The sequence below is a fragment of the Podarcis filfolensis genome, assembly GCF_964270895.1.
Source record: "Podarcis filfolensis genome assembly, chromosome: 2".
NCBI lineage: Eukaryota > Metazoa > Chordata > Lepidosauria > Squamata > Lacertidae > Podarcis > Podarcis filfolensis.
The window spans coordinates 40137505-40158538 of NC_139605.1; the positions used below are offsets into that span (position 1 = coordinate 40137505).

At 42.3% G+C, this 21034-nt stretch overlaps 1 protein-coding gene across 1 annotated transcript in view; it reads left to right on the forward strand.

The window, feature by feature from the left end:
- ABTB1 (ankyrin repeat and BTB domain containing 1) overlaps positions 1-12648 on the forward strand; it is a 45694-nt gene extending 33046 nt beyond the window's left edge. Inside the window, exons 10-12 of the mRNA XM_083603086.1 lie at positions 528-695; positions 6873-7073; positions 9120-12648. Coding sequence (XP_083459212.1) covers positions 528-695; positions 6873-7073; positions 9120-9326 — 576 coding nt within the window. The 3' untranslated portion in view covers positions 9327-12648. The remainder of the gene's footprint in view (positions 1-527; positions 696-6872; positions 7074-9119) is intronic.
- Positions 12649-21034: the final 8386 nt, after the last annotated feature.

Consider the following 21034-nt stretch of genomic DNA (forward strand, 5'->3'; position numbering starts at 1 on the left):
TCTCAGAAGTAAGTCACACTGAGTTTTGTGGGACTTAGTCCTTGGTACAAGCTATCCCACTATCTCTTGGAGGTGATTGGTATTAAATGTTTCTGCCTGACTGCTTTTCTCAGCCTCATGGCTGCAGAGCTATGCGACACTGAAGACGACAGTTATAGAGCTTCCACCTGAAAATGAGAAGCTCACCGCATGCTTTTTCATGCTCCCAGGTCTACTAAGTGAGCTAGTGTGAACTGCCAGTACCTGCTATGCTGAGGCCAGCAATCTAAGCACATGTGTAGCTGCATAAGTTGAGAATCACATGTATGTTTCTACATGCTTTAAATGTGTGGGTTTCTTAAGCTGTATTGTATCACTGATAATGTGAGCTGCCTTGGACTCCCTTGGGAGGTAGGTAGGATGTAAATGTAATAAATAAACCTTAGAAAGCTAGGAGGGTCAATAGAAATCATTCATATCTGGTTGCTCTCCTGGTGTTCAGGGCAATGGTGAGCCAGGGAGATTCCTGCTTTCTTCTCTTCTTGCAGGCATTTTTCTGTGGCCGCAGTGACTATTTCAAAGCACTCCTAGAGGATCACTTCTCTGAAAGCGAGGAGCTGCAGACGCAACCTAGCATCCCTGTAGTTACCCTCCATAACATTTCAGAGGAAATCTTCATCAGGGTCCTCTATTACATCTACAGTGATGACACAGAGGTGAGTTTTCAATATTTACCCTTTCTGAGCACAGCCCATTTCTAGAACATTTGTTCTAGCCAGGACTGCTGTGGTCCTGGGAGAAAAGTGCCAGAATTGCCACTGTGTGGTGGGAACAGAGTATTAAGCTTATTTAATGAGGCCTGTTAACTTGCAAATGTCCCAACCATGGGATAAAAGAACCCTATCTTTTCCTGTGAAATCATAGAATCATAGAGTTGGAAAGGGACCCTGAGGATCATCTAGTCCAACCCCCTGCAGTGCAGGAATATGCAGCTGTCCCATATGGAGGCCGAACCTGCAACTATGGTGTTATCAGCACCATGCTCTAGCCAACAGCTATTCAGCTTACCCTGGATCTTTCGCTTATCTTTCACTGCATATTAATACATCACCATAAAAAGCCATCCCTTGCTGGTTCAATAAACATTTTCCCCATTTTCTTGCCCCCTTTTTAGTGGGTCTTACGTTCCCCCCCCCAAATGCTTGAATTTTATTTGAGGTTAGACGTGAACTTTATTTACAAGACTGCAGTTCAGCCATCCGTAAATGACAAGAAACAACCGCCATGGATAAAAATATATCCTCTAAGTCAACATGTCTCTCATACTGACTGCTTTCTTGCCCCCATGTGGTCCATTTTTTCTGATGCCAACTGGGAGTACTCACTCATCTGAGGAATTCTGTGACAGCACTAGAATACATAGAGCGGTCAATCTGCCACTAGGGGGCAGTGCCAATACACAGTGAACTAGCTAGAGATGCACTGTTTTCTCCTGTTTGTACTGCTGCTTGTCTCATTCAGAACAAAAGGCGTGGTTGCACTTTTCCCAGAAGTCCTAATCTAGATTGAATACTGGAGTGTGTGAATCCTGCACTTGTTGCACAGGACTTGGCATAGGATGCTTAAGGAATTGTTGAGTGTGTGTTGTGTTTTGAGTAACCAGAGGGTCTGCAAATGTAGGAGATGCAAAACCTCAGGGTGGTGTCCATGCTGTCAAAATGGTTACAGGCATTTGCCTGTCGACCAAAAGTTGACGCAGAACTTTTGGTCACTGTGGAGCAGAAGTGTTGCTGCTGTCAACATCAGCAGCCTGTTGTGGTGCTGTCTAAGCAAGTGAGTGGCGAATCTGTGGGAAAAGGAACACGGCGGCAGCAACACTCAGCGAGAACGGTTTGGGGGATGAAGCCATCACTGAAAGAAAGGCTTGTCAAATGTCTCGTTAATATCCTGAGAAGTGCATATGCATTTTGGCTGCAGTCTCCCGTCAGCTACAGGACTGACAGGTGAAGTGGGAGGTGGTAATCTCATTCCCAAGGAAATTGAATCCCTGTCATGCAGTGAGCAAGCTCCAGCTCACTGCTGTGAGCTCAGAAACGCAGCAAACTGGAAAGCAAGAGCACTTTCAGAACTGAAAAATAGCTGCAGCTTTCCCTCTCCTCCAGTGGAATTATACATTGGCTGGCTCTCTCGGAGCTGCCATTTGCCTTGTTTTGTGTGCTGCTCCTTTAGAGAGCAGGGCTGGGGGACCAGATGTTGCTGGACCCCATTGGTTGTGCTGGCTGGGATTTTTGGGAGGGTGACTGAAGGCTATAGGTTCCCCACTCCTGCCTTAGAATACTTACATGTTGTGCTGGGGGTGTGTGTGGAGAGACTGAGAGCCATCTTCAGCTAGTTGTTGTCAGACTCTTACCCCTAAATCTCATTGCATCTGGAAGGCATTTCACACTGTAGGGAAGTGAGATGCTAAAGGGTAGAATGTAGTGAGAGCACACTTTGCTCGGCAGAATACTCTCTGAGACCATGAATCTCTTTTCCCCCCTTGATCTGTCGTCCTGCAGGGCAAGAAGCAAAGCTGCCAACCAAGCCATCTGTCCTTGTTTTCTTTCAAGCTAAGGAACTCTTGAAACAATTATCTTCTTCTTGACACACACACACACACACACACACACACACCTTGCTTTAAGGCTAGGGAAGTTTCTTTTAAAAATCATGACCCATAGCACAAGCATTCCTGTTCTTGAGTAATTCCAAAATTTGGGTATGGATTACTACTGAACTTCTTTGCATTTCAGATGTTATTTTTATTAATTACTTCCCCTTCACCATAACGTCCCAGGGCAGGTCACAACAATTTAAAATAAAATACTAAAAACAGTTTAAAGCAAACAGGATGGGTCTTACAAATACATATATCAAGTGTCAAAGGTCAGAGATGCATCTTCATCAGCATATGATGAAAACTGCATAGTGAGGGCACCAGAAACACCACTGTCAGGAGGGTATTCCACAACTTAGGGGCTGACACAGAGAATGCCCTCTCCAGTTCCCCACCCCTGCTGAACTTCAGAAGGCAGTGGAACAACCAAGAGGGCCCAATAGAGTTTGTAGGAAAGGAGGTGACATTTCCAATATTTGGGGCCTAAGATGTTTGGGGCTTTAAACACTGAAATGAGCTCCTTGACTTGGGCCTGGAAATGAAGTAGCATCTAATGCAGCTGTTTTAAGACAGGGTTCTACAAGTTCCAAATGCGACCCCAGCCAGTAATGTGGCTGTTGCACTTGGGCTACCTGAAGTTTCCAAGTGGTCTTCAAGGGCAGCTGCTTGTAGAGTGCAATAATCCAGTCTGGAAGTTACCAGATGTTGGTACAGTGGCCAACATCTCTGTTGCAAAGTTGGCTGTAGCTGGCAAACCAGTCAAAAACAGCTGGCAAACCAACACCCCTAGCCACCGAGGCCACCTGGACCTCTAGGTGACCCAGGTGTAGACCCAAAGTACAGAATTGCTCCTTCCAGGGACATGCAAACCCATCCAGACCAGGCTGTCTCACATATTCACTACTGTAGATTCACTGCTCATAGGTATGAATCTGTCTACCTATATACCTACTCCACTTTGAAGTGGGATCTTTTTTTGTTTCTATAATTTCCCACAGTAATGCCCAGGCTGGTGTTCATGGGAATGCCCTCCAAAAATGTCCAGAAACTTCTGCTGGTTTAAAAACTGGTGACCGGTGTTGCATCTATTCCTTGTAAAAGGGGTATGATAGAAGTGTAAATAGTAATAACCAGGGGCAGGGTGTCATAATAATAATAATAATAATAATAATAATAATAATAATAATAATAATTTATTTATATACCGCCCTCCCCAGCCGAAGCTGGGCTCAGGGCGGCTAACAACAATAAAACAGTACAAAAGTACAACACAAACAACACTCTAAAATCATTCATTATAAAATTAATTCATGAGCATTTTATGCCACTGCCAAAAGAGCTGTATTGCCTCCTCCTTGGTTATTGGGCACATTTTTACCTATAAAGTTCAGCACAACCTGGGACTGGGGTGTCTGAAGCAACATTCTCACCCAGCAGTGAATTTCCTTGCCTGTCTGAGACCCTTTCCTGGCTGCTCCCTGCCTTCTGAGATTAGGTGGTTGGAGAGAGATTGCTTTGTCAGGGTTGACACACACATTCTAGAATTACTCCCTGATTTGTTTCTGGCACTTTTTGCTATTATCTCTTAAGCACTAGATGAAGACTTTCTTGCTTTGTTAGGCTTTTAATGACACCTGCCTTGCCTTTTTATGCTATCTGCTTCCCCCGGCATGTGTTTTCAGTGGCTCTTTGTTTTGTGCCATCTGTTGCTGTTTTTATTTCATGGTTGGCCACCTTGAAACAATTCTTTTTAAAAAGGTACACAAGTTACAGTGCTAAAATGTGGCCTGTACATCTGTACTCTCCTTAGGTTCACTTCCTGCTGACTTTGGTTTTAGTCCTCCTCCTAAATCATTTCTTTCTGTGTAAAAAAAAAGACACATCTCTGGTAAATGTTTGCCATGTGAAGAAGTTTCAAAATGCAGTGACTGAGGAGGGAACTGAACAGTGCAAATTCTTCATCCTTGGAATAACAGTGAAACGGGCAAAAGCAATAGACTTGCATATCAGACATTCAGGATTTTATCCCAACACTTTTTTGAAGAAAAGAATAGGGAGATCTTCCCCTCTGAGCCCAGTACAATGTTTAGCTTGTTAACACCAGACTTCATAATACCTACAACAATTGGGGCTGGCTCTGCTTTGAAGCAGAGTGAAGCAATGCACTATAGGTGGTACTGGTAGAGAAGAGATGAAGCCATAGTTTGGTGTCTGAAGGATGCAGAAAGAAAGGCAGAGGGCCGTCTTGGTAGTGGCGCCTGCCCTGTGGAATGCCCTCCACCAGGTGTCAAGGAAATTAGCAACTATCCTACTTTTAAAAGACATCTGAAGGCAGCACTGTTTTGGGAAGTTTTTAATGTTTAATGCTGTATTGTGTTTTAATATTCGATTGAGAGCCAACCAGGGTGGCTGGGGGAATTTATAAATAATAAATTATTGTTGTTGTTGTTGGGCGCTATTTAGGCTGTTCTTCAGGCAGCAGAATGCTCTGGGTTGGCACTGACATCATGAGTTGTCATATTTGCGTATGGCAGTGGAAATAGCAAGACTCTTGGCTGTAATGGCCAGTGAACTGTGCTGTGCCAGTTTACTATAGTGTTCTTTACAAAGAAGAATAATTTAGTTTAGTTTCTTCAGTTCTTTTTTTAAAAAGATTTTCTTGGCTTACAAAAGCACATGCCTTGTCTCTTTAGTTTCTTCAGTTCTATGTAACTAAAGCCCAGCAAATCTTTGCAGAGAATCCTCTGGAGCATTGCTGCTTTCACTTTCAAACAGCAGCAAAACTACTTGCAATGGGATTCCTAGAATCATGGAATCATAGAATTGTAAAGCTGGAAGGGACCCCGAGGGTCATCTAGTCCAATCCCCTGTAGTGAAAGAATCTCAGGTTACTGATACATGGTCCCAATTAAATGAACATCAAGGATTTGAACTGACGAGGCAAAGAGGAATGGCAAAGTCAGATTTGTCTTGGTGTTATGTTTCTGAATGCTTGGATGAGTGGCTTAAAGTGTCTGGGAGGAGGAAATGTCAAAGCCAGTCAATTCAAATCATAGCAGTGAACTTGTAGTGAATATTAAGACAAATTTCCTGGGCCTAGATTTTTTGGAAGAGGGTGATTGGTGTACGTGGCATGGGGCTTAGCAGCTTGCAGGGGACAAGGAGCTAATGGAGGAGAGGAGTATTATCTGTTGCACCATTGCACACTGGCTGTGTCCACATGTTTCCTCCAAACAAATCATGAGCTCAGGTTCTACTGACACAACAACAAGCCCAAGACTTGTGGTTTGTTGCTTCCAGTATGGTGTGGCCAGGAGCAAGAGAAGAGTGAAATAGGAACTTACAGGCATTAAACCATAGTTAACTGGCTTAGTGAAGCATACGGACGAGGTCTCTTAAGTCACTTGCATTTGATCTTTAAGCAAAACAAGCAGTGGTCCAGTATGAGAGCACTTTTAAAAAATGATCCTGCTGGAAGCATGCATGTCTAAAGACTCTTGTTGGTATGATGCACCTGTACAACTTTCAGAAATGAACCGAGTGGTGTGGTGGTAATGGATTCCTGCTGCATCCAAATCACAAAACTCCTTCAGCAAAAGTTCTATGAATGGCACATTCCAACATAATGCACACACAGGCATTTATGGAAATAATTATTAAAGATGACCCAGCACTGGATTGAGTGCAGGTGGTTCCCCTGCACAGGGCGCCAAGGTGAGGGGGCGCAAAATGATGATGATAATAATAATAATTTAAAAACCTATATTTATATGGGTGCTTACTGTAAAGATCCATTAAATAAGCAGGTGTAGCAAAATGAATTATTGTGAAAATAATAAATATTTAGATACCCAAGGCTATCGTAGAGCATCTTCGTGATGACTTCTGTGCATTGTCAGGAGATATATCACATCCACACAGAACTGCACTTGGTGAATGACCTGCAACTGAAGATTTATCCAGGCCTGAGAATTTTTCAGAAGTGGTGTTGTAAAATATTTTCCCTGGTATGGGTTTGAGCTGGCAAAGCTAAGTCTTGTGTGTGAGTATTTGATTTGGTTGTGCTTGTGCCTAGACTTTTAAACTAGTTATGAACTTCAAGTCTTCGGGCAGAATATAAATAAATTGCATTTAATCATATAAATGAGGGTCACTGTTGCAGTCAGATGTGATTTCCAGACAGGGTTTTAGTTTTGATACCGAGCCCATTTTGATGGATGCCCTTTTGTCACGGCAGCTGTCTCCCGATAATGCCTACGAAGTGCTTTGCGTCGCAGACATGTACCTGTTACCTGGGCTCAAGCGCCTTTGTGGGAGGACTTTGGCCCAGGTTCTCGATGAGGAAAGTGTTGTCAGCATCTGGAAGATCGCAAAGCTGTTTCAGCTGACCCGGCTGGAGGACCAGTGCACAGAGTACATGGCAAAGATCATTGAGAAGGTAAGGAGGGGAGCTTTCCCTAGGGATGGGTTGTATGCTGCAGCCAACAGGTAACCAGCATTCATCTCTCTCAAGGCCTTTTAAGCCTGGTGTATACATAGTTGCCCACACTTCTTAAAAACAAGGCATCATGTTCTCTGTAGAAGAGAGTGCATGTAGAACAGCAAGGGATGTTTACGTGGAGGACTGTGGATCAACTGCTTGCCTGAACTAGTTGCTTGGTTAGTTTATTTGAAATGTGAGGATTTTCAGGTGCAGAAGTAACACACAAAAGAGCTCAGTATCCTAAGTAGTCCTAAAATATGGTGGCACAGTTTGCATTTTAGAGAGAGTTCTCATACATATAAACTTTCTGTTGATTTGTATCAATTGTGGCAGATTCAAAAGTCTATTACTTTACTGTAAGCTTCCATGGAGAAGCATTGGCCTAATAATACAAGCCATATCTTCTTGTACTGAATCTTGGTTACAAAGACCAGTTTGTCCCACAACCCACCAGGTTGTACGTTAAGCATTAACTGCTACATGCAGACCTCAGTTATGTGCAGAGTACATACATCCTGCTATTTTAATCCCATATTATATCATGCCGTCTCCCCAAGAAATGCTTAGGCAAGGATTATTTGAAATACCTCCCAACTAAATTGGTGCAGAAATTGTGCTTTAACTGGACAGTACTAACATGCATTTATGCCAATGTTTGCCCCAGGAGAAGACCAAGAGTGCTGCCTTCTTTCCAAATCCTCTCCTGCTTGACCAGTTGTAGTATTGACAGTCCCATACTACAGTCCCATGAACACAGGTTCACAGTCTTGCCTCTGCTGGGCATTTGGGAGCCCGGTCAATTCACTGATTTTTATTTTTTTTTAAATGGCTCTAATTCGCACACCCACACAAGTTGCAACTGTTCTTAACAGGCTTTGAGAAAGGTGTGAAATTCTTTCTTGACTGTGAAAGCACATTGAAGAAAATGATTTCTTAACAGATCCACTTATACAAAAGTTCCTCTCCCATTTTTTTCCAGTGAAAACAAGCAGGAAGTGGTTCTTAGTGGGGAGCCCTTTGTTAGCCAAACAAAAATCAGGACTTACCATTTAACTGCACCACTGTTAAGAATTCCAAAGGATTCTGTTTTTCCTGCACCGTCGCCGTGCTAGTACAATAGGCCACCAATAATTTTTTTAGATGTTGAATTTATATTGGAATATAGAGGCACAGGCCTGTGGAACCATGCTTTTTGTAGCCTTTGGTGGGTATCCTACTTCATCAGCCTTTTTCGCTTCTGTGAAAAATTGTTATAAATGCCTTTGGTGGGTATCCTACTTCATCAGCCTTTTTCGCTTCTGTGAAAAATTGTTATAAACGCCTATTCCTGCTTTACAGTGTATGGGAATCTTTGTTAAATGTTTGAGCAGTACCCACAAAGTCAGTGGGCTGGGACAGCTAGTGAATAAGTTGACTAAGATTGCTTAGATGAAGTGGGTGCTATGTAATGGCTGAAACACCAGTTCTAGAGTGACCTTTTGTTGGGTAACTTTTTGTTTCTGAGGTTAAATAGTTCAGTAAATGGTGGGATGGAGGGATGGGTGGTTCCAAACAGAAAGCCTTTATGTAGCAAACATGTTTTTTTTTTTTAAGGTTTCAGATAGTTGTGCTGCCATTTTTTAATGGCAAAGTTGCATCCCACACCTAGGTCTGCATTTTTTTAAAGAGATGCTTTTCTTGCTTGCCAGGTCTTCATCAAATTATCGAGCTGAATTAGGCCTCCTTATGGAAAAGGTGGTCTCTTTTGTGTGGTGTTACAATAGAATGATTCTTCTTCCCACTATTCTGAAATTTAATATTATGCTTTCAGTGTGGATCTTTTTTATTTTCTTTGTTTTTTTGGTAACTCATGTCCATATGATGCATAATTGTACACACTGAATCAGAATTTCTTCTGTACTGCTACCGCTGTTTAAAATTCTAAATGACATCATTATGCTGAGGACTCTAATGTGTTTATCAGCCTGCCAATTTCCTTCACCACTTCTCTTTCCAATCCAGCTAGTGGAGTTTGAGGAGTTTGCTGTGGCAGTGAAGGAGAATGCTGAGGCAGTTGAAGAACGGCAGGAGACAGACTCAATCCCTCTTGTTGACGACATCCGTTTCCACATAACCAGCAACGTGCAAACATACAGTGCAATTGAAGAAGCCAATCAGAAACTGGAAGCTCTGGATAATCTTCTGGCCAGCATAGGACTTGAATGCTAATCTGGGACATCACCCTGTGTGACTTCACAGTAGATCAGCTCAGAGTTCCCTCCCCTCGCCCCCCTGGGTTTTGTAGCTGCTTTCCCCTTTTATGCATAATTTCAGTTTCTAACTTAACATTCTGACAATTGCATACTGATCTACCTTTCTTCTCCTGAGAACCTGGTCCCTGGAAGCAGCTCAGATTTGAAAACATTGCTGCTTGTACATGATAGTGCTGACGGGTGATCTGCAAACCAAATTTAATGAATGTATTGATTGGCATATTGTGAGGCTGCCAGATGTTGCAGGCCAGCGATGCCTAGTGAAAATTGGTGCAGCCTGCAAGAACATTGGCACAACACCTTCCTGCAAGCAGATTAAATTCAAGGCAGTTGCTGGTTAATGAATGAATCAGACTGCCTTTCATGATCCATATTTTACAGGATAATTAGGGAGATAGGCATTTTTACTTCTACAGGGCTACAGAAATGTTGTGCTTGTGCAGTGGTATCTGCATTTGCCTGCTGCTTGCCTTGCAGAAATGGCTGTGTTTATTCATCATGCAGCCTTATCTTCCAGATTTGCACAGTGGGGACAGAGCAGAACCTTGGCTTTCTAACCCAGGTGCCTTATTATTCAGCAAGCTCCTGTTCAATTCAGGTGTCCAATTTGTTTTTTTATTCCCCATTTCTGCAGTTCTTACTGGAATACAGTAGTACTCCACGAAATTGCACGGCTCAACTTTTGTCTTGAGTGCAAACACACTTGGCCACCTACTCTTTACATATTACTTTTGTAGAGGATGCTCAAATGCTGATGTTTAGCAGGAACTTTAGTCATGTGTCTGTTCCACTTCAAGCATAGTTGTGATATTTTGTAGATATTGCTGGGCTTGGAAGTTTAGTTCAGGTGGTTCGCAAAGTCTTCAAATCCTGGTTTGGAGTATGTGAGTGTATGTGTGGCATGCAGCATTTCCCCCTTTCTCAAGGAAGCATAACTTACTGCCCTATTCAGGTAGTGGGGTGGGGTGGGGTAGAACTGTCATGCAACCATCTTCACCCCCTGACCGCCCAGTGCCAACGCACTTGACCTCACATTGGCATAGATCCAAATAGCGTGATCAACACGTTGCGAAATTAGGGTCTATGAATCACATTACTCTGGTATATGCATGTTGGTGTACAGACAAGAAAAGCAGTGTCTCACTACTGCTTGTTGGAGGCAGCTACAATCTGGGCTTGCATAGTGCTAAACTCTACTGAATTGAGTGAAACAGCTGCTTGTAACAAAGCTTACCAAGGCATGTCCTTTAAGGCTGCCACAAGTTAGTAGGTTTTTTTTAACACAAACCCCTCTTAAAATCTTCCTAGCAAGCGCTACTTTGAGACTTTGGCAATTGGAGAACATATTGGGAGGAGGTGGAGATGTGAACAACGCAGGAAAGGGCTGTGTTGCCTAACATGGAAACTTTCCTAGCTAAGATAATGCAGTGGCTCTGTACCACATAACCTCAAGAATTATGTGCTGTATAAATATAAATATGACAAGGAGGCCCACTTTGGATTATCCTGGCAATGTGAGGATGATTATTCATATATACAAATACTATTAAGCATGAGTACAATTGCATTAGTAGATGCAGTTGCTCTGGCTGATGTAATACTGGGCCTTCAGCTTTCCACTGATAAGTAATCACAATCAAAGTCAGGTCAAGAACTTGTTTTTTCACTTTCCATTGACGGGTGTGATGAAGTGAGAAACTTACATTGGGTCTTTTCCCATTTTCCTATCTGGTTTCTTGACTTGGAACAAGATAATGACATTATATAACCATGTAAGCAGAGTCAGGGCTTACCAGAAGTTACTGCCTGCCACACTGGAGATTCATCTTCCTTTAAATGTTTTGTGATAGAATGGGAAATGGTAGGGTGGGGGTGTCCTAGATTCTACACCTGTAGTTCATGTCCCTAGAGAGATACAGTGGCAGGACTGAGTTTTTGGTGTTCTTGGCTCTATCTCAAGGCATATATATCATCCATATTTATGTGATGTTATTCCCATGCAGGCTCTCTTAAATGAGGCACTTAAACTCTGACTTATTTCAGTCTCTGCTTTGGAATACACAGCCAGTCTCTGCTTTGGAATACACAGTCTCTAAACAAGTCCCCTTTGAGCCACCACAAATCTACAGTAAGGGTCCATGCAGTATTGGACAAATGAAACTAACTTGATGTAGAATTTGACACTTCTGACTCCTGATTTTGTGCCAAGGAAAGCACATCTCTTAAAAGAATGGTACTTGTTCAAAATCATGTAGAACAGTTCTGTTATGCAGAGGCAGCAAACTAAAAACCTGGCCAAGGTATTGTTTTCCCTACTTTTCACCAAAAAAAGTCACAGAAGTTAAGTTTGATGCTAGAGTGTTTGGGACCTGAATTGGCTAGGCATAATTTCTCTCCATCGTGTAATAGCAACAGCTTGGAAGGGCACCTCACAGAATAAAAGGGCATCATATTGAAAGGGGCACAACTTTATTATTGAGCTGCTGATTTCATTCTGTTCCGTAGTCTTCCTGTTATCATGAAAAAGGCTATCTGCTGAATTTAGCAAACAAATGAGGCTTAACCTTTTAGAGTTCATGCCAATATTGAATTATTGGGGCAAAAACAAACCAGAAGCACAGAAAGTTTTTTTTTAAAAAAGGCATACTAGTATTTCTTCTTTCAAGTGTCTGGTAAAGTAAATGTGAAATATAATTAGTTAATTGTCAAGAAGCATGGCACCTGGGTGCTTCTGGTGAAATGACTTCTGACTCTTTCTTTTAATTGTAGAGCCAGTGAAAGGGTGTCAGGGTGGCCTTTGTTTTCTTGCCTAGTAACAAAGGTTTGCCCAGACTGCTAAATATGCTGGAGAAATTAAGAATGGATTGCCAGTGTGAATGAGTTTTATAGTTGCATTTCTGAGTTCAGCTCCTTGGTGAATTGTCCCATCACTCCCAACTAACTGTCTGGTAATATTTAGATTCTTGCCCTTTGCAAGAGGAAACAGATACTAGGAGCCACACTTACAAGTGAAAAATTGCCTATTTAAATAATTTAAAAAATGAAATTAATGGATTTCTAATATTTATTGAACTTGTTTTTCTTGGCTATTGGTTGTAGTTACATTGCAAGACAATTTAAATGTAAATTGTTTCCTTTGTTTACATTGGTTCTGCCCTCTGCTACTTGTTAAAAAGAAAGAGAATGTAAAGCTTTTCAGAATGGCAATATAATAATAATATATTTAAAAGCTTAATATATAAGCATGTGTGCAGCAATAAAGAGTTTATTTCATTAGATCTGGTTTGGCTGTGTGTCATTAATTCATTATATGAATGAGTGCTTAAAAGGGTTTCTTACGTGCTCTCCAGCCCCCTTCCCAGGCAGTAGCTGTGGTTGTGATGACATGGAACTGTCAAATGCCACACAAATGCTTTTCTGCCCTGGCACCATCTTCAGATTAATATGTTGTGCACATGTTATGAGCAAAGAGCTGGGTGCTTAATAGTGGTGACTTGACACCATTTAATTCCATGCTTCTAGTAATGATCCTGAGGTAAACATACTACCTATAGATGGAGTATTTGCATAATTTCATAGTTCCTTCCTGAAATTCTAGTACCTCATGAAACTCTCCTCCCATGACTCACAGCCTGTGGTAGCAATCAGGGTAGGAGTAAGAAAGGAGGTTGGTGTGAGTCACTCAGAGGGATTTACAATACAGTGGTACCTCTGGTTGCGAACGCCTCTGGTTGCGCATGCTGCGGGTTACAAGCTCCGGTAACCTGGAAGTACCCGCTCCCAGTTGTGAACTTTGCCCCGGGATGTGAGCAGAAATCACACGCCAGAGGCACGCGCACAGCGGAAGGCACACGTTCGCTAATTGCGCCTCAGGTTACGAGTGGTTTCCGGTTACGAACAGACCTCCAGAACGGATTCTATTCGTAACCAGAAGTACCACTGTACCTGGTCCTGTCAGTGAAAACATTTAGGCCTAATATATGGGATCACATGTCACTGGTATGAAAACAGTACTGACGGTTCTGTGTGACCCCACCTCCCCCTGCCTTGAACAGTAGTTTATTTTCTCGGTCCTAGCACATATGGATTTGCCTAATTTTATTTTAGCAGCAGCATTGAATTTGGCTAGTCTGTGAAAGCAACTTGCCCATGAAATTCAGGGACTTTATGACTGGGGAGAGGGGAGAAGGGAAGAAGAAATGTCCGCTTATTCTTGTATATTCTAATGCAACTACCAAAAAGGCATGTACTGACACAGAAGGGACAAAACATGGGCATTGCAATGAGTCTTCCAAAACACTGTTAACATATATGAGTTGCACTCAAGTATTTCTTGTATTATTATTATTTAAATTTGTATACCACCCTTTATCTGTATATCTGTAGAATGTGCTGTCTACATTCACCTTGAGAATGTCTTGTCATTGCAAACCTAGCTAGGACCAGTTCTGCCCCCAATTCTTGTTTACTCTCTTGCCTATTTCTCTTTTGGAGCCTTCAGAGTTTGCCATCACTGCATGTCCAGAGCTGCTTCTGAACTTGGGATCTTTTCTCAGTTTGTCGCGCACTGGCATATTTTTCAGCTTCCTCTCTCTGTTGTTCTCCATCCCTCCTCCCACCAAGTACCCTGGAAGTTTTGTGCCTACTTTGTCTAGGCCTGGCTTACACATGCAGAAAACTGAGGTGGGGGCGAGGTGGCAGAATAGGCTGGGGTGGCAGGTAGGGTGCATTAAAAACACAATTCTCCTCTACACAAACTCCCTGCAGATAGGTTTGAGCCCAGACTGCTTTGTTTGTCCCCATTTCTCATTTTGTGTGTTAGTTGCAATGTTCAGAACGGCATCCACACCTGCACTCCTGATACTTTCTGCCCCACCACCTCAATATTTTATCTCTGCTCATCCAGCCATGCACTCTTCAACTTGTGCCTGGACCTTGGCCCCAGCTGAGACTCTGTCTCCCAACAGCATTTTGTAACGAAATCAGCAGTAGTTATCAGAAGAGAAAAACCGGGAATAAAAATGGCATGGCATTGCAGTTCACATCTGTGAAACAGATATATGGTTTTCCCTGTTTCAGGGAAGCACTTGTAAGTTATGTCCTCCTGTTCTAACTAAAATTATGTCTCCAAGGTGGATTTAAGACAATCCACTGGTTAACCTTTTTAGCAGAAAATGAAGTGTCCAAAATGGTGTTACTCAGATTTTCAGTGTACAAGATCCTAAGCAAACTGGTTTCATTGTTTTTTGGTATTTTTCGGAAGAGGGATATTGATAATAGATAGATAGATAGATAGATAGATAGATAGATAGATAGATAGATAGATGATAGATAGATAGATGATAGATAGATAGATGATAGATAGATGATAGATAGATAGATAGATAGATAGATAGATAGATAGATAGATAGAAAGAAAACCAGGAAAGTTGAGTAGATCCACCTTCAGGAAAAGGGTTAATTACCTGAGTGCTTCAGAAAGGTCAAAACCGTGAGACTGCTGTGGAAGTAACACAAATGAAAGAGAAAAAGAAAAGTAAAAGAGAAGAGTGCTGTTGCTGATGCTGTCTGGTTGGTGGGCTGGTAAGTAGGTGAAGGCACTTCCATTATCGCTGTCTTTTCACTCGAGGGCTTTATAGGAACAGCGCTAAAACTAACATGAATAATTAAATAAGCCGGAGGTGCCTGCTTTAAAAGGGCACCAGTCTTGAGACTTCAAACACTGCCATCAACGTGGCACGTTTTTAAAAGGGTATTTCAATCTCTTGACTTCATGAGTTGAATGAAGACCAGGAGTGAAAGTAAGTGGTCACAGGAGGATAAATAAATTGTTTGAGGGAAGGAAGTGTAATGCCTATGTAGGCAGGCAGACTTAGTTCCCTCATTATGAAAGTGGTATGACGAGCTTTTTAGCAGGAGGAATAAGACACGCAGTTTACAGAGGTGCAGACAAGTCCCAGCCACACTTTAAAGAAGGATACTGAGAGTACATTATATTACTGGAGAAGAAGAAGCAAGGGAAGCCGAGAATGTGTTCTCTTAACATGGATCATGGTAGGCAGTGATATTGGTGGACATTTTGTTCCATTGCAAAATGGGGTGTCTCTTTTGAAGGATCCTTTTGAGAAGAGTGCTTCAAGACAGTATTGTGATGCTCAACTGGATCCCATTGAGAAGGTTGGGTGAATCTTTAGAGCAGGGGTGCCCAATTTTTTTCCAAAGAGGGCCAGATTTGATGAGGTGAAAATGAGTGAGGCCAAAGTTGTTGAGATTTTTTAGGATTTAACCCCAAAGTTTTTGAGCTTTTTTAAGGATTTCACCTCAGGACATAAACTGCCACGGGGGCCAGATTAAATCGACCGCCGGGCCAGATTAGGCCCCCGAAACAGACTTTGGACATGCCTGTTTTAGAGACAGATAAGGCACATAAGTGGTCTTGAGTCCCTTCAGGGGGAAAGATGGGGTATGTATGAACAAACAAACAAACAAAGGACTCATGTTCCCATCTGGCACAACCAGTTATTAATGTTGATTCCCTAGAACTCTTGCTTGACAAGGCCCCAAATATTTTGCAGCCAGTAGTATTATTCCACTCAGGTTTTAACAGCATGATAAAAAGATGTGTGGGCTTCAGGTAACTGCCCCCTCCCCCTACACACACAAGGGACATGGAGCTTGACTCGGCAAATCAGAATGTAATACATGATCTAGTCTACCCAGTTTGCATTAGTGGTGGAAGCAGTTCCCGTATTGCTGAAGAAGACAAATGAGAAATGTGCCAAACCTTCTCTATTCTATTGTAATCCAATGGCACCACCTGTGTCTATAATTCTCTTATACCTGTGGAACTTCTGAACAGATGCATCTCCTAGATAGTTTTTTTCCAGTAAACATTCTCAGCATAATCCCTTTAACATGGTATTCTAGCTAGTCTCAGCTAACAAGTTGTGTAAGTTCAGAATTATTAAGAAGATGGAACCAGACTCAGTTCTGATTTGCTACCTTAGACCATTTGCATCAGAAATGGGACTTCTCTCACCATTGGTTCAAGCAACCATTCATCTGAATTAAGAGGTTGGCTGTTACTAATCTCTGATTCCCCTAAAGACAGGAAAACACCCCAATATTTGTCTCCTTGTAATCATCCCAAATTAAGAATCAAAACATGCTCTCACATTCATATCACCTTTCATGCAAGGAACTCTGCACATGTTCTGAAACCCATTATCCACTTCAACCAGGTAAAATATAACTAGGTAAGTTTGAGTGATTTTATTTATGTGTGTGTGTGTGTGTTGCATTTTCTTGAAATAAATATATGGGCATTTAGCTTCCTTAGATTAAAAGGAATTTAAACATTTTCCCCATGTGCTAAACTACATAGTTGTTAAACTACCCCTCTGTGTTTTAAGGACAATTCACAAGGTTCTGTAAGATTTGGTATCCTCTGGGCTTTGAAAAGAGTCAGTGCAAAGCTTGTTACTATTTAATATTTCATGGGCTGGGCTTAAGGGAAAGGGTGCTGAACAGCTGTATTTAGGATTTCTATCAAATAGCATGATAGTTTTGCAGTTGTTCACAAGGCATGGTGAGCCTGTTGTAATTATTTCAGGGAAAAACCTTTATAGAAAGAGTTGGCCCACCTATAGGGGAAAATCTGCCCCCCTCCGCAGATTCCTCACATGGCAAATGACTGTAAGAAATGTGTTGCCATCCTTCAATGCTATTTTTATATCACTTCCAAAATATGTGAAATAACTATTTCCAAACTCTACCATATTTGTATCTTAAATTTGCATTGGGTACAAAGTCTGCTGCTAATCTGAATCCCCCTACAAGAACGCAATCTGTAGATCCACCTTCCGCATAGGGAAAGGAAGCCAAAATCTAAATGGAGACATAGCGCCTGGGGAAATAAGAATTAGACAGGTGCTGCCAAACCTGAAAGAGAGGCTTATGGCACTGAATTTTACATACAGAAGGCTAGACCCAAAGGGGGGGGGGGACACACACAATAAATTAAACATGGTATCTTTTAAGCATTCAGTATTGTTTAAAGCTTCTAAGTGTGAACTTATTTAAACAAAAACATTTCAGACAGTGCTGTGCTTGTTACTCTGGGACCAGGGCCTGCCTTGAGCAGAAGGACTGCAGTGGTGCATTCCTAGGGCTGCCATACATCCGGGTTTTCCCGGACACATCCGGGAATCGGGCTGCAAAATGGCTTCGGGGCAGATTTTTGCTGAATCGGCCAAATATGGCAAGTAGGGCAATTAAAACAAAAATGCTATGCATTTCCAAGGTCCAGTTCTTCCTACCGTTCTTTTAAATTATGATGGGACATTCTGCCTCACAGTCTAATGCAGAGGTTTTCAACCTTTTTGAGTCTATGGCTCTCTTGACCAACTACTTTCTTTCTGCGGCACCCCTGTGGGGCTCAGGAGCCCAGCTGTGTCACCCCTTGCCTGCAGAGCTGGCAGCCTCTCACCCTTTTTTGAACACCTTCCCTTGTGGAATCTTCCCTCAGCCTCCTCTATGCTTCCCTCTCCTTGGGAATCCTTTGGGCAGCTAAAGCTGCTGCCCCTGGTCTCTGAGCTGCTTCCGCTGTCCCAAAGAGAGGTGCGTCCTCACACTGCCCCACAGGGCAGCCCCAGAGGCACCGTTCGCCTGGGGAACTTGTAGCCAGGGCTGCTGCAACAAGCAGCTGTGCAAGCCTTTGGGAAGCAGAGATACAAGAGGGCATCAGAGGAGGGAGGGAAGGAGAGAGGGACAGAGGCCAGTGTTGCCCGCAGCATCCCCCCCCCCGACCATCATTCAAGGCACCCTAGTTGAAAACCACTGATGTAATAGACCCAGGGTGGAGAAAAAGAGAGGGAAATGGCCACTTGTTTGCCTTTGAACTCTGTTCCAGCAGTGACTGCCTGAGAGCTCAGGCTGGTGTGCTGGTCTCTCCTGCCAAATTTTGGAAGCAAGATGAGGGTCATGTTCATAGTCAGCCGCTGACTCCAGCTGGCTTCAGGGGAAGGTAGGAGTTGTAATTTTAAAACCCTTTTCCTAAGTGTTTTTGGGTGTTTTCCCAGTTTATGGAAACCAGCCCTGATACTGTTCTTCCACCTGTCTGGATGCCTGCCCCGCCAGCTGGGGATATAAGAGGGGTGACCTGCACATTCATAAAGAAAAGTGCATCATGCAACAGTCCTTAGGCTGTACTGCATCAGAATGCAGGCAGCAAATGTATGAATAAAATATCCTCCATGGCAGAAACTTTCTGAGTCAAAAACTTGCATGTCGGCAGACAAGAATCCCCCCACCCCTCTTAATGCACTAGTTTTCTGTGCATTATTCCTACCTGTATCTGAAATGCTGCAGTATTAGGAGCACTACACCCTATGTATTTTCTTCTTCTTCTGCCAATGTAGATTTTTTTTTACAAGCCATTAATTCATAGGGCTGCTACCTGGCAGTGTGCTACAAAATCTTCAAAGCTTCATAAAACTATTACTTAAAATAACAACACCTATATCATTAAATATCTGCCTTAGTTGCCCATGACATTTGCTAGCCAAATGTTTCTCACCCTGGCCAGAGCAACACACTCTTATTTGGGGTGGCATTCTTTCTAAAAGCTTATCCTCATCTGAATATGACAATGAGCACACATCACATGGCTCCACCATTCACAGTTCAGCTGCGATGTGAGCCGCCAGGTGGGAATCTTGGAGGAATCTACTGCAACAGTGCATAACCCTGAAAATAGTAGATGGTGACGTACAGTGGTACTTCGGGTTAAGAACTTCATTCATTCCGGAGGTCTGTTCTTAACCTGAAACTGTTCTTAACCTGAGGTACCACTTTAGCTAATGGGGCCTCCCACTGCGCCGCCAGAGCACGATTTCTGTTCTCATCCTGAAGCAAAATTCTTAACCTGAGGTACTATTACTGGGTTAGCGGAGTCTGTAAACTGAAGCATCTGTAACCTGAAGCGTATGTAACCCGAGGTACCACTGTATTCCAGTTCTCTACTGAATCTCCAGAAGAAAGGCCTCCAAACTGATCCATGTGGGGAGCCGCTTGTGTAAATAAGTGCTCGCCATTTGCATCCAGTGGTTTTTGTTCTTGGAACTATACTCCTTTTTTTGTTTTGTAGTGAAGCATAATTACAGTCATCTACACTGTAAGTTGCTTCATGCAAATCGCTCATCTAGTTGAAGTGGCTTAAAGTGATATAATATAGCCTCTGTAATAAGACCACTTAGTCTAAAATGACCTGAGGGCAAAGTGCTCACATAACTCTTGCTTTTCCAACTGACATTGAGTTAGGCAAATTTTGGTCCAGAAAACTGGGTGTAGATTCTTTTCTCCCCACTTGTCATGTTGGCTGCTAGAGCAACCTGTCAAGCTTAAGTAATTTGCACAACTCTGTGGGATTCACTTTCACAAGATAAACTGATATATTTCACACCTCAACTAGAGAAGCTCCTTGCAGAGGGATTAAAGTCTCCTATATGAAAAAATGTTTGAAGCTTGTTTAAATAGCCAAGGACATCTAATGTTTGGAAGATATACTAACTTCTGCATGATGTGTTATGACCACATGGGCAGAATATGCATTTCTGCTCTATTACAAGCTGACTCCCAATAATCTCACATTTTCATTTAAAAGTTGCAAATCCTCATAGCTGCAAAGAAAAGCGTTCAATAAAGGTGGGCTTGGAGAATGGAGACCAGTAATTAAGAAAAAGACCTTTGTAGTCCTGAGAATTGCTGTGCTGTGTGTTTGCCACTGCCTCTGCCTCGCAGTGCCCTTCACCACCATCTTTCCATCTGAGAAAAATAGATGTTCAACCCCTTCTTGACTCCAAAGAGTAAAAATAAAAATATAGTACATCATTCTAATTTGCACAAGATGCACTGACAATGCAATCTGTGTTTCCAGAATGCAGAAGTTTTGAATGGTAGTCTGTACAGAACTCAACAGCCATCACGATAGTTTAAAAAACAGCCTTGACCATTGCCCTGTTAATTTATTATTGTAGCATGAATGTTTTTAATTTCACCTCCTCACATTCAGATTTCTGTTTCTGCTCTGCTGTTGCTATATCCTTTGAAGCAGAGGAAATAGCAAGCTGAATTATTTCAGTTCAGTCCAAGTACCCCCTTTCCCCCCAATTTATTTAAGCTGAATGTCAGCATTTGAGGATAATCTAAAAAGCTAGCGTAGGGAACGTACCAAATTTGGCCCACAGAGCCAAAAAGACTCCCCACCCCAGTCTAAACATGAAGCTTTGTGGGACTTTTGCTTTTGTTTCCCTAAATTATCAGAGTTATTTGAAATATCCGAAAGCATTCCATGCCCAGTTTAGCTTGCTCACTAATGTGCAGATCAGAATAATGGGTTTTGCATACCTTGGGATGTTGTGACTGTTCTCAGCCTAAAAATGCACACTTGCATATTTTGGGGGAAGAAAATCACATTTAGATACATTAAAAAAAAGATTAGATTTTGAGAAGTATTTTTAACCATAGATTTACGCAGAAACAATGGAATTAGGGTTAAAAATATGCAAAAGCAAACTGTAAGTGGGAATCTGCCTATTGCTGATTTGAACACAGAACCACAATCTTTAAATAGCACTGGGCAATTCCATTCATACACATAGGGGC